General features: G+C 41.8%; 1 protein-coding gene across 1 annotated transcript in view; it reads right to left on the bottom strand.

Annotated features, from left to right (window-relative positions):
• The window catches only part of PHEX (phosphate regulating endopeptidase X-linked), a gene marked incomplete at its 3' end in the record, with an annotated part of 158,003 nt that overhangs the window by 33,948 nt on the left and 109,260 nt on the right, over nt 1-14,795 (bottom strand). Inside the window, exons 14-15 of the mRNA XM_084258817.1 lie at nt 9,007-9,110; nt 697-755 (exon numbers count right to left, since the gene is read on the bottom strand). Coding sequence (XP_084114943.1) covers nt 697-755; nt 9,007-9,110 — 163 coding nt within the window. The remainder of the gene's footprint in view (nt 1-696; nt 756-9,006; nt 9,111-14,795) is intronic.

Raw genomic sequence — 14,795 nt, 5'->3', positions numbered from 1 at the left:
ATACAGACACTCCCTCGGGTCCGACAACCCAGCCAGCTACCTGCTTATTTTTCCCACCAATCGGCAAATTAACAAAATGGCGGTGACAAAAATCAGAAAAAATGTTAGGAAAGTGGAAATTTGCTCCTTTTCATGGCCAACTTCACCATAGTTTTATTTATCACAGTTGACTTTATAAAACTCAATGTTGATAGCCTCCCTGGTGGTGCAAGGGGTAAAATGCCAGCACTGTGAAGCTATCCACAGCCTCTACCACACAAGTTCGATCCTCAGCCATGGAGCTGACCCACATGGCCCAGCAGACCTCTCCTGTCGCACCCACTGCTCCCCTCAGCAGTGTATTTCAGTAGATCTGCCTGTTCTGTTTCCTACTCTGTTTCTGGTGAATCCTCTCACCCCCACCCTCGCACCTCTGGCCTATACCCCAGTTCTTGTATGCATAAATATTTTTAATAAAAAATAATAAAACTCAATGTTGATATAAAGATGAAAATAACTTATGAGGTGAAGGGAGTCAGGAAAACTGAGCATATGAGTAGGGACACTCAAACATCCTTCAGTAACATCTTTGTAACATCTCCAGTAACATCTTAATGGCTTTGGGGGGAGGCAGACTAAAGCATGCCATACCCTTAATCACAGTCAACAAAACATTTTGTATGACATTAACAAGGAGACAAGAAACTGGGTACTCACGGATCTGGTTGGTGGTTGCACTATAGAAGGCGTTGACAGTGGTCGGGTTTGTAAACCACCTGCAGAAGGAGAAACAAACACCGCCAAGGCATCATCAATGTCCAGGCAGGAGAACAGCAAGAACAAACACCCCGTGGTGGCATGTCTGAGCACATAACCAAGGAACAAAAAAAAACAAAAAAAAAACAAAAAAAAAACAAAGTGTGGGCAAATGGGGAAATGATCGCCTCAGTTTAGGGCTATTGCTCTACTCAACGAACTATCTCATCCTCAATTGAACATGGTTCAGTGAGAATGTATGAACGTGCCTGCTTATTCCCCATTACTAACTGAATGGAAAAAGTCAGCACCAGAGCTTCTAAAGCAGCTTTAATGAGAAATTCTAGACTCTAATGGGCTCTCCCCACAGATGGAAACAGCAGTAAAGTGATGTTTGCCAAGCCCTATTTAATGGGTCCGTGGGACAGCTGAGTGTCTCTGCTGCATCATCCCTGACCCGCCCGTGGAAAGGTTTTGTGTTGGCGACAGCACAGAGGCCCAGGGAAAGAGAGATGAGCAAAGGACAAGCAGGCTACCCAGAGGGCCCGCTGCTCCAGAGGAAAGTTTACTGATGAGTCCCATAGGATCTGATGGCTCGTCCTCTTATCCCTGACTAGCTGGGGTGTGTTGGAACAGTCACCTACTTCCTGGTGTTCAGCCTTAGTTGTAAAATTGAGGCATCGTGTTAGGAGATCTTGGGAGTGCCTTCCAGCTACACTCCATTGTAAATGCACAGTAGGTCACTTAGATTAGAGCACAGCAGACTTTTTTTTTCTGTGAAGAATCAGATGGTAAACATTGTGGCATTTTGCCGATGAGGCAAAATCCAGGCTGTTTTATATGGTACTTCTATAGTGAGAGAAAATGTTCCACGAATTTTTATTGACAAAATTTTTAAATATAATAATGGAGGACAATTTGTTGTAAAACAGGCACATTCATAAGAAGAATGGAATCCTTTGTAGGCAGGATGACATTTGCATAATTTGGGTTCAAAGTTAGTGCTTCTCAGCATCAAATCAACTAAAAACATTTATCTCTAAGAACAGCAGCAGACAGGATTGCGCCCACAAGCCATCCTCTGTCAGTCCCTGACTTAAAAAGGGGTGAATGTCAGCCACTGTCCTTTGTGATTAAAATCAATGTGTATCATGAAGCTAAAATTCCCTACAATGCCTTGATTAAAATCAAGTCATTTGCCTTAAGCTAGACCTCTTAAAATAGACTTATGTAAATTCCTCTTCAGAGCAATTATTTCACTAATTTATGTCTAATAGAATCATTATGCCAGGCTACCAATTTGTGTTCAACTAACAGGAAACTGGTAGGAAATCCAAGTGTTAATTCTAATTGATCCACTAGATAATAATTATCATTACTAGTAGTAGTAGCTAACATTCACTGAGCACTTACTATGCTCTAAGTACTTTTTTTAAATTCAAGTAGCAATGTTAAGTACTTTCTAATCAAAGGTTTTTTCCCCCCACAGCAACTAAAGGAATGATGAGCCCATTTCACAGATGAGGACGAGACTTACAAGCATTATATACTTGCACAATGTCTGGTTTGACTTCAAAATGAGTTCTCTTAAACAGTATATTATACTGGAAATCAAGACACAAAGTGCCTCATATCAAAACTGAAATCTAATGCAGTTCCATAAAATATATATTCTTTTCTCCAGATTTAGGTTTAGGATTTCAATAAACCCTAATGTTTAATACAGACTTACTGGCAAGTCTACTTTCCTGTGGAAATGAGTCGAGTGCCTTTACTGACCTAATATCGCTACCTATAGTAGATAGGGTTACAGCCTACCCTACCCCCCAGAAATGCCCTCATCCTGATGCCCAGATCCAGAATATTACAAGGCAGAAAGGATTTTGCAGGTGTAATTAACATTAAGGACCTTAAAACAGTTGGGCCCAAACTAACCACATAATCCTTAAGAACACAGAACCTTTTCTGGCTAGCAGTTGAGAGATGCAACAGAGAAGGAAGTCAGAAGAGATGCTGCAGAAGGGAAAGTCACAGAGAATCCAAGGGTAAGAGGGACTGGACACACTGTTGCTGGTTGCAACAGGTAGAAGTCATGTGCAAGGACAGGAGAGTGGCCTCTGGCTCTGAAACTCTGAGAGAAGAAACAGCCAAGCCACCCTTCACACCTCCAGACCCCACGAGATGATACACATTGCTTTAAGTTGCTATAGTTGTGGTGATTTTGTTACAGCAGCAACAGATAACTAGTACACTACCCAAACCCAGCATTTGCCTGTCTGCTATTTGGGTCAAGAGGGAAGAATCTAGGTGCCTCTAAATGACATTGTGCTGAACCATAATACACACAGAAGGGTATGTGTGCCCCTAGAGCTCCTCCCTTCCCTCCCTTTCCTTCCTGAATCCCCTCCTTTTAGCAAAGAATAAACTTTCCAAACATGAGGGCAAGAAAAGATGTTTCTAACTGTTAATGGACAACAGTAGACAAAGGGATCAAGAAGCCAGGTGGGGTCTTAAAGCAAGAATACCTGGAAACATCTTCTTCTGGACACATGACCTCATTCTTTCCTGATCTCCCAGAGCCCTTGCTGAGTCTAGGGCATGTCTGAAGCCTTGATTATAGCCAGAGTCGATACTAGGTGGTTGATCCAACAGGTCCTTCCACTTGTGGGCATTATTTCTTCTTATGGGTCAGTGCCCATGCCAAATCAGCAGTTAACTATTCTGTCTATCACCCTGATTATATACAAGTTCATTATTTATTTAGCTTTAATATTCTTTAATGTAAGACTACCTGTGCTGGTTTTAATATGCATTTGCAAATTTTTTACACTCCTCCCATTAAGCGATAGAGTATAAATTATTTTCCTCTTGATCACATGCTAGCCTTTGTGACTCACTTCTAAAGCATAGAACGTCGTGGAAATGACACCACATGACTTTCAATGTTACGCAGTTAAAGGTGATACAACCTCCCCCTCACATGCACACTTGCACCCTCCCACCCTCTCTCTTTCTCAGGAAACTAACCCTGAGGTTTCTTGCCCAATCACCATACTATAGAGGAGCCCGGCGCACGCAGCGAGGCTGCTGCAGGCCTTCCAGCCAGCATCAGGCATCAACCACCAAACACGAGCAGAAGCTCGCACAGAACTCCAGGCCCAGCCATTACTGATGGTGACGACATGAAAGACCATGAGTAAGCACCAGCACCTGAGCCTAGTGACCCCCAGAACCACAGAGATGACAATGAGTAATTCTGTTGAAACTTGGAGGTGCTTTGTTACACAGCAGTAGATAACTCGAACACTGAAAAGTCAGCTGACCGCAGACTATATCTCACCCAGTAGGCTGAATTCTTCCAGAAAAAAATATTGTTTGCCCAATACAATGGTTTAAAAAAGTGCTGACTTGGAATGCCTTTTAATGAGGTGTGCCACCACCAATTCTCACAGTCATCACAACTCCCTATCATGTACACCTACTTACATCCCCCATTTATTAACTGATTGGGCACTGAAGGCATATAAGCTTGCACAATTTCTATCACCCCACAAGATTTTAAGTTTTGTATGGGCTAAAACTACTGGCCAAGTGGGATGCGCTGAGCCAAAGATCACTGAATCTAGTAAAATCCATTTATCGCTATGTACACATCAGCTCGGATAAAGAAAGGGTGGCACACACGTGGTTTAAATTCTTCGTAGTATGTCTTCAGTGCATTCTTGCAGTCTGTGTTTGAGGGATTATTTAGTAGATAAGGTAAGAAGTTTCATATAAATTTCAAATACATGGGGATGAAACTGGACAATAGGATACATAAAAGGAGTATAATCCTGGAGTACTATAATCTAAAGATATACATCAGGCTAAAGTGTTACTTTCTACCTGTGACATTTTAATGATAGTCTAGGGAACATGGAATGAGAATAAACAGAGTAGTTACAGCTTTATTTCTAATATCCTATATATCAATTCATTCCATGCTACAGCTAATGTTTTTGCAAACCAAACTTCTGGGCGCGACCATCATTTGTGTAGACATTTGATGAATTTTTACATATTTTTTAAAAGATGGAGAAAGAAAATCCAGACATGTTTGGTCACAGTAGAATGAAAATGAGTTAATAGGGAAACTGGCTTAAAATCATTTCTGTCAAAGAAAGGGGATCCTGAGGGAAAGAAATTACTTTTGACTCAAGCTGAGCAGTGAAGTAAATCCTCTATTTTTAAGCAAGCTGTTGAAGTGACACTTCTGAGAACCAACCCCTAAATACATACCTTCAGGGATGACCACCCAATTAATTTCATTCTTGCTGACATTTCCCATCGTGTTAGAAAGTTCTTAATGCACATTAGTGCAGCTGAAAATGGATTCCATGAGAATGAAAGATAAAGGGTATTTATCTCCTCTCCCCACAAAGAAGCAAAATGTTATTTCCAGGCTTTGTGCAAATATAATCACGATGTGCTGTTCAAAGTAAACTAGTGTAGTAGAGCTATTCCAGATCACTCCCACTCGATTAACTCATGAATTCTCAGACCTAAAGGATGTCAATTAAAGCCAATGTGTATCATGAAGCTAAAATTCCCTGCAATGCCTGAAAGGGGCCAGCCAGAAATTTAAAAAAAAAAAAAAAAAGGACTTTGCAGTGCCAAGAGTAGCAGAAATGTCTTAATGTTGCTTTTCATAAAATCAACATATAGGCTGAGAAAATAAGAATCATTAGCATTGCACTGGTTCTATTCCTGGAGAAGTTTTCCAGAAACATTTACCAACTTAAAGTCCTTGTGAAAGAGGTACTTGTTTTCATCGACCAAGAAGAAAACTACACAAATCACAGTTTGCCTAAGCCAGCCAGCATTTTTCCAAGGCATGAATAAAATATTAGAAACAGTCAAGACCACTGGAATCTGACAGCCCATCAGTATTTTAGGATGCTAAAGATGACACATCTAGGAGTTTCTCAATTCACCTCGCTACACCCAAATGAATAACAACATTTTGAAATTGAAGAATTAAACTGGCAGCATCTCCAATATGTAGGAATCCCTGAAAGACCCTGAAAACTCACAAAAATACCATGGACAGCCTTGAATTTTCCACCAGATCTCAAGTTGATCTTAAAGGGCAGGATGATTTACCTGTGACTCCCAGACTGCATGTAGGTGCTCATGGAAAGCACTCACTGAAGCCAACGGATTTGAGAAGCTAGTTTTTGAGCCCTAAATCTAAAATTTCTATTGAATAATTTAGGTTGGGAATGAAGCAGAATATATAGAGTGAGAGATGGTGATGAGAGAACCAAGGAGAGTGGAGCAGATGGCTTTAACCCAGTTGTCTGTCATTTTCAAAGAAGTTCTACAGCCTTCTGCTTTCTTTGTGTTTTTTGATTGGAATGGGGGACAGGTAGGGGAATGGTTCAGTTTCAGATCCAGTCCTTAAAGTCAAATGCTTTTAACTGGCTTGTGGTTTGTGTTGTAGGAAGCTGCAAAGGGGAGAGGGTGGGGGAGTAGGAGCCCCGGTTATGAGGGAAAGGTGGTCATCACAGATTAAGTCAAAGAACATTGCCAAGTCTAGAGTTCCTAGAGGCCAGGGCACAGCAGCAAGTTAGAAGGGAGAATAACAAGAGGCCAGGAGAGCATTAAGGAAACAGCCAAAGATCTGGAAACCAAAATATCAGCCAAGGTTAAAAAGTGAAGCGTGGGCCTCCCTGGTGGCACAGGCGGTTGAGCACCGCATTGTGGAGCTGTCCGCAGCCTCTGCAGTGTGAGTTCGATCCCGGCTGGCCGGCGAGAATCCCACATGGCACAGACCTCTCCTGTTTCGCCAGCTGCTCCCCTCAGCAGTGTATTTCGTCAGTCTGCCTGTTCTGTTCCCCGCTCTGTCTCCAGTGAATCCTCTCACCCTCCTGTGCATGTGGCCTGTACCCCCGTTCTTGTATAAAAATAAATAAATAAATCTAAAAAAAAAAAGGTGAAGCATGGAAGAAAAAAAAAGTGGGCCATGCAAGCCAGGTTTCTAGCTAGGAAGATATGAAAAGGTCAACAAATCTTTTCCACAAAAACCAAGTATAAAACTGTACAAAACTGTAAACAACCACTTTAAGGTTCTGGGAATTGAGCAAGGAGAACAACAAGTTAAAAAAAACATTGAAATCTGAAAAACTACTGGGGCATGCAAGTCAGTAGGACAGGAAGTCTGTGGCCTTCTTGCCTGGCTACCGGTCACTCTCTCTCCTCCCAGCTCTGTCAGGGAGAGCTCAACTTCGTCAGGAGGACTGACTGGAAATCAGCAGCTTTGCTGCTACAAGGGGTGATCTCAGTCAGGGAAGGGGGTGAAAACCTACCGCCCTATCAGCTAAAAGTGGCAAATTTGGTCAAAAACAAGTAAGGAAAACCCACAGCTTTGTTCATCTAAAGTCACAGCTCCCTTGGAGAGAGTGACCAGCCAAATTTTAAAGGAAGATCCTGGAAGTCACAGAAGAGCCTCTACATGCCCCTGACTAACAAGGAAACTCAGCACATATACAGGTGAAACCCCAGAGTCCAGTGGAAAGTCAACTGCAAGGCCTACTGGGAACTCCCTGTGCCTCGGCATCCCTCCAGCCACACTCAGATCAATTAGCAGAGGGTAGAAGACTTCAGGTATTTGAGCTGATCCCCAGCTGAGCACTAAGCTATTCAGACAACTCCTAGGAAGTGAAACTAAAAAACAGTTAAAATTTCTGGTGTATAAGATCAATTAGTGGTTACCAGAAGGGAAGAGGGTGGGGAAATTAGGGAAAAATAGAACAATTGTATTGTGAAGGATAGAATTGGACTTTTAGCAGAGAACTTAATGTAGTATATGCGCAGGTTGATTTTCAATGATGAACCCCTAAAACTTATATAATGCTATAATGCAATGTTGTTTCAATAAATAAGGTTAAATTTTAAAATAATTTTTAAAATGAGCAGAAACATACTATAAGAGAGATAGAATCTACAAAAATTTACTTTTTGAAAAAATTTCAGAAATAAATCAGAATCCAACAGTTTCTCTATTATCTAAAATATCACTCTCAAAAACAAAAAATATGCTACACAAAGAAAAAGTGTAAAAAAAAAAAAAAAGCATTCAAAGCAACTGACTCTAAGTGAGCCCAGATGTAGGATTTGGCAAAGAAAGTAGCCATTATATATTAGTTAATTAAAATAAACTATATTCAAAGAATTAATGGAAAATATGACAATGACTCAACAAATAAAGAATTACAGCAGAGAAAAACTAAAACCAACAAAATGGAAACTCTGGAGTTGAAAAGCACAATAATCAAAATGAGAGACGTGCTGCATGGACCAACAGCAAATTTGAGAATGCAGAAGAAAGGATCCCTGAATCTGAAGATAAATGGAAATTATCCAATATGGAGAACAGAAAGAAAAAACATTGGAGAAGTGGGTCGTAGCAGAGCAGAGTCAAAAGTACCAACAGACAGAACAAAAATTCATCTAAACCTGAGCTTAAGAATGTCTCACTTGTAAGAAATGGATTATGATAAAGAGTGGAAACAAACACCTCACAGAACTGAACAGATGCTAAAATGAACGAAAACAATGAAGCACTTCCTGGCACATTGTAAACAGGTGAGCGCTGCCGGCTGCTGTCATCGTCAACATCCATGTTTTGCTGGGGAAAGAACTCATGGCTGACCCAGCCCTTAAAGTACCCAGGGAAACTCTGCAGCCTATAAGGAAAGCTCCTGTTGGCAGCTGGGAAGAAGGTAAAGGAATCACGACTACTACAGAAGGAACATAACAGAACTGTAGGTCCTTTTGACACTCAAAACCCAATAAATATCTTCTTGTTACTTCATAAATATACAATTACTTCTGCATTTGCCATCATACTTTACTTTTTAAATATTTGTTCTTTTTAAAGAGCTTCAAAATTTTATCAGTGTGAAAATCTAGGGACTTTGTGAGATATATACATATATGTTTTTTATTTATAACTAGATCTAGAGATGATCTGCCCATTTGCATCCTAATAAACCTTTTGGGGGCAGGTTTTCGTGCGAGGAGTGGGGTATCCATAATGAGAACAAAGAACCGCTTTTAGATACTGGCAGAAATAAGAGTTGTCAAAATATAACACGGATTTTACCAAATCAAGATATTTGCAGTGCCAGCTACTCTGACTTGAGGGGATTTAACCACGTTTGATCTAAAGAGACTCCACTTCCCACCAGCATAGTTCTCGATTTCACTTTGGTTTTTCGTTTTACTCACTCTGTTTTAGGAACAGCTTTTCTCAGCCAGAAGAAATCCGACTGCGCTAAATACTTGCGGGTTTGCAGGACGTTGCCAAAGTAGTCGGATTCTGAAAACTTCATCTGAATAAAACAAACCACAACCATCATTGTCCTAAGTGCAGATTAAAAAAAAAATGACTCTGTAAAAAGACCAGTGGACAAATGAGCGCCCAACGGGAAACGCCACTCCTCACAGCATCTCAGCCCTCATGGGTTAACCCAGGACTCACAAAGCCATGAAATTTAATCTCAGTGATTTTCTTTTAAAATAAAAACCTCAAAAATCAATATGGTCATTTCTGGATCACAGAGAAAAAACAAGAGAAGCTGCAGTCATTTGCAACGCGTTTCATTTGCTTTATAATTGAAAAACCTACTTTAACCTTCACAGAACATATTATCTTAGGTTGGAAATTTCTTGGCCTACATGAGTCCTTGATCTTTTCTAAAATGTGCACTTTATTTATTTGTCACCTAGGTTCTTCTAATAACATTCAGTTTGGTCAGCTGAAACCTCATTTAGCTTATAGATAATGATTTAGTCAAACGTTAAAATCCAATTTACTGTAATCGGCATTTGTTCATGAAAGGAAAAAAAAATGAAAACGATTCAGAGACTTCTTTCCACCCTAAGCACAATGGAGTTACTGGAATAATTAAATTATTAGCAGAAGTTATCTATTAACACTCAAAGATGCTCTTGTCACTAAAAATTAATGAAATTACAAAGGCAAATCATAGATTCCACCTTGCCTGCGAAACAGGAAGTTGATAGCTTGTTCCAGTGTTAGCTACTAAAATAGATACAATGGTTTCTTGAGTTCCTTTCCTTTTTCAGAAGGAAAATGGCAGTTTCAATTCCACAGGCACTCGAACTATAAAACTAGCAGTATGTAACCTAAGTATTATAAATAAGATCCAGGGAACAGTAAAAGCAACGCTTTACATTGATGTCTCATGCACAGGCTTTAAAATATATTACTGTGGCAAATAAGAAAAAACACTCATTTGAAAAAGCAAATAAGCAAAAGTAATCCAAAACTTACTAGTTGTGATATTTTTGTAAGTAAGCCATGATATTCTTTTAAATGCAAAAATCAAGATACACCAAATGCACGTATATGGAACCCACCGGCTTTGCAGCGCAAGTACAATTTGACAGTGGCCTGGTTGCAAATCCTGGCTGACATTTCTCTCTTCCCCAACATAGAGTGGGCACTTAGGATATCTACAGAGTACCGCTACACAAAAGGAGAAAGACCAACACACTGATGTGGAAGTTATTACTATGTTCAAGTCCTAATGGTATGGGTGCTTTATCGTCCCTTCTGTCTACTGCCAAATTTTTCCACTCTACGGCAACACTTTGATCATCTCAAATATTTCAACAGGCCCTGGAGTGAGAAGAAACTATGAAACTCAGCAGCCACTGGGAAAGCCCGCTTGTTATGGAGACAGCAACAAGAATGAAAGCACATGAATATTTTAAAACCAACTGTAATCTTTAAAACAAACAAAAATGTTCAAACTCTAAAAGGGGCAAGAATGGGCTCAAAAGCCTCCTGTCCTTTTAGCTGCCGATGAAAATCTGGGTCAAGCTGCTAATGAGTTTCAATCAATTCCGTCTCCTGACTTTTCAACTGAGTGACATTTGGAAACTATTGGGACTCTCGTGTCATTTCGTGGGATTAACAGTCCAGATCATAAAATTTAGGGGAATCTGGAATCTCTTGGTGAAGAGGCTTATCCTGGATGCCAAGCAAGTGTAACAGACTAAATGGAAGAATAACACCATGACACTCCCCCAAGGCCAGGAGCATGCAACAGGGCAGAACAAGAAAATGGGTCCATCTCTGTAGGATCAGGAAATACATGTTGATAGCACACTTCCCGTAAGCCCATAAGAAGTACAGATCCTGGAACACTCTTTGTTGAAGTTAAATCCATCTAAAGATACACAGAGATAGATCTGAATACTTATTTTTAAAGTGTTGTGCTAAGCACCCAAAGAATTTCCTGAATATTTGATGGAATCCAGATTTTATATCTATGTTTTCCCTTATTTAAATAGCAAAGCAACATGCCAGATTCCTGTGTCTGGATGGCTTTTCCTGCAGTCATGCATGAGCACATGTACATGCATAGCTCCTTGAGGGGTGATGTTCAAAATGCCCAGCAACCCCACATACAAGGTACACCGGGGAAGATGCACAAACAACCACATAAAGGTGGAACCAGATGCCCTGTTGCCACCTGCGTAGGTCAGGGGCGGCATTGCCCTGCTCTAGCCGGTGGAACACTCGAGGTGGGGGAGTAACAGGGGGCTGGCCGGCAGCTGGCGGGCACAGGATATACGGCCCAGGGCCCACTCTCGGCTCTCCAAGGCCATGCTGGCCACAGATCCCTTGGGAGAACTAAGGGCAATGCTTTATTTTTATTTATTTTTGCCAAATAGTATATAGATTTCAATTTTTTAACAACCTTTGTGGAATATTCTACCTAAAATATCACCTCGCTCTTGCACCATAGCAGAACTCTGTCATCTATACATCTATACATCTCCAACATACACACGCACGCACGTTCCCATGTCCAGAGCAGACCAAGATGCGCCGCAGAGAATATGGTATGGGTTTACCTAGTGACTATAAACCTCTCTTTGTATATTTATGCGTGTGCATGTGCATGTGTGTGTGTGTATGAGTGTGTGTTACCCACCAGAAACACTGACCTCTGAAAGATCACTCTTACCCAGTCTCCTAATTGGAAGCCAGTGTGATTCGGACTTGAGTCCCTGTTGGGATTCCCCGAGGGCTTCCACAAGAAGGAGTGAAGGGCTATTTATGCCGAGTATGTACCTGTTGTCGCTCAGCTCCATGCCCACTCTTTCACTCTGACGCTGCCCGGCTGGGAATCTGAAAATGTCACTGGCTCCACCGCCACAAGGCTTCCTGTCACTAGGGGGCATTGGGGGAAATCTGCAAGTGGCAGGAGGGGAAAGGGTGCTGTGTTTGTTCTCTCGTTCTTCTCACCCACCCACCCCCACCTGACCTTCCTTCTTCTGGCCACAACCCCTGAAGAATCTTCAGCCTCTCTTCCACGGCCCCAGTGCTGGAGTGGCATGCCCTTCTCTGCTCTGCCAAGGGAGGCATCGTCACCTCCTCCCTTCTGTGTCCTTACACCCCCGGGGGGGGGGGGGTGTAACTGCTCCCAGGAGTTAGGAATCGTGGGTTGACCTCACCTTCCTGATTTTTTGCCTTCTCACCTAGTTCCTGTATTAAATCTCCTCTCTCGGAAATACCTAGCGTGGTTTTGCCTTTCCTGGCTGATCAGCAATCTCCCCAAAGTCAGTAGCAGCGCACTCCTGAATCTATTTCCATCAAGCATCAACGAAGGAACACTCTTTTAAGGTTTATTTGAAATCGACGGATGCCTACCTTTTCGGACTAACTAGTGGGCTTCTCTGCAGGCTACTGGGGGTTCCCATAAAGGACAGCTCCTTTCCTCTCGCTCTTTTCAGAGACTTCAGAAACTACAGAAAGATTGTTGTTCAGACCTATGTTGCTGGGTATCTCAAGTTCACTGTGTCATGGCGAGGTGGGGGTGGGAAGCTTTTCCCCAATTCTTTACATTTGCCTCTAAGTTCTTTTCCATTTGCTCTTATCACCACATGAGCCCAACTTCAGTTTTCAACCTTTCTCCTTGACCTTCATGTGCTCCATTACCTAATCTCTAGCTTCTTGCCGTCTGCGCTGGGGCCTGAAGAATCCTATCTTCACCTGCGTCAAATAAAGCAAGCTGTTTTTCATGCATTACAGCCTCTCGTGCTCTGAGCGCCTCAGAAATTTCTCAGAGACCCTCTAGCAGGCTTTATCTATGTGTTTCAAAATCGAAAGCAGCCCCATTGTGTACCAGCAATGCTTTAGTCCTGTCGCTATTAACCTCGGTGACACTCCCGCTACCTATCGCATCAAGCATCCTTCACCTATTTTCAGGTTGGGTTTATTCGCTTTCTCTAACAGTTTCGGAACGCACATGCATTTTTATTTCATGTGTTTGGATTTCTTCCACCGTCTGTCTTTTAAACTGTTACACACTGTTGGGTGTCGTTGTGCCTGCTAGGGCAATGAGTCAGATGAAAGCTGCTTCTTCACCAGAGCGCTTAAAAATCTTGGTGTCTAATGGCTTTGGGTCAGGACCTGGAGAAACGAGGAAATGTACCCACCATCACATCCTGTTTGGCATCTGGCTTCATTCACTGAGTCCTTAAATTTTCAGCAACTCTCTTTAGACAGCAGCAGACTGTCCACAAAACTTGATCAACTAAATACTGTGAGCGAGCCCTGAATGCTGTCTTATTTGATTAAAGCTTGAGACAGTTCCATCTGTAGAGCCTTTTAAATCAATTTGAAGGACCTGGATACTGCATGAGTTAATTCCTAATGACTTCTCCAAGCCCAAGTAAAATTTATTATCATAAGTGCAGACTGAAGATGTCATAACTAACACCTACATTGTGCTTGTTGTGTGAGAGGGTCGCTCCCAAATACTTTAAAGATATTAACTTACCTGATCCTCACAGCAACCCTATAAGGGAGGGTATTATCTCCATTTTGCAGATGAGGAAAGTGAGGCACAGAGAGGTTGCACAACCTAGCGTAAGTCACACAGCTAGTAAATGGAAGATTTATTTTCACACACTTGATTCCAGGGTCCACGTTGGTAACTACGTAAGTACACCAAAATGCCCCTCTAGCCTTCTTGTCTGCATCCTTGACTTGGAATATTTCTCATGCACATGCAATCACCCAGGATCTCCTGCGCAGGTACTTTGTACATTGGTGATGCTCTTTGTCGCACCAACAGCTCTCATACTGACTGACAAATAGCTGCCATCTGTAGGAAGCCTACTTCGGTGCCACACTGTGAGAGCTGCTTTTTCATTTCTGTCATCACATTTAATCTCCCCAGGAATATAAAGACTCGCTTATTATTCTCGCCACTCTCCAGATAACTTAAAGGGAAGCTACCTGAGGTTAAGTAACTTGCCCACGATCAAATAACTAGTAAAAGGAGGAGGCAGAATTACTCCAAGGACTGTGTTCTTAACCACTTCACAATCTGACCCCTCGTCTTCCCTTTCTCCTTCCCAACCAGCTCTAGGCAAGTTCTTAAGCTCATGCCTCTGTTTCTCCACCCAGCTGCCTGACAAGGACCTGCAAAACCCCTTTTCTGATGACAGAGATTCCTGAACCCAGATTTCAGTCCTGGCTCTGACATTATAGCACTGAGGACTCAACTAACTTCTTTGAGTCTCCACGTCCTTTTCTGCAAAATGGAGATAAATGCCATCGATGTCACAGTGGCTGCACTTGAGCGTTTTGAACTGTCTTAATAATAGTGAGCGTCTTCTCATCATCAAAGCAATGTATAATAAGCTGGGCTATCTGAGCTCGGGGGGACTAGGAAGCATCATGATTTTCCTCCACAACTGGCTCACTACTTTGGAAGACTGCATCTAGGAGTCCAATGGAGAAGTTCACTAACTCAAGCTTTCCCTCACTTTAGGATGCCCTTGTAAAATTCTGATGTTCATCTATTGATAGAAAATGCTGATGCTTTCAGATATGTGACTTGTCAAACCACAATTCCAGGAAAGGCCACACCTCAGAATCACCTTATTTAAAGCACTCTCAAAAACAACTTTTTCAAGAAAATCTAGTGACTGGTGAAAACAGGAGGGTATTGGTGAGGAAGAAAAAGTTC

The sequence above is a fragment of the Talpa europaea genome (genome assembly GCF_964194135.1).
Source record: "Talpa europaea genome assembly, chromosome: X".
NCBI classification, from domain to species: Eukaryota; Metazoa; Chordata; class Mammalia; order Eulipotyphla; family Talpidae; genus Talpa; species Talpa europaea.
Note: the sequence above shows the minus strand (reverse complement) of the source record. Positions and strands in the feature narration are given on the sequence as shown.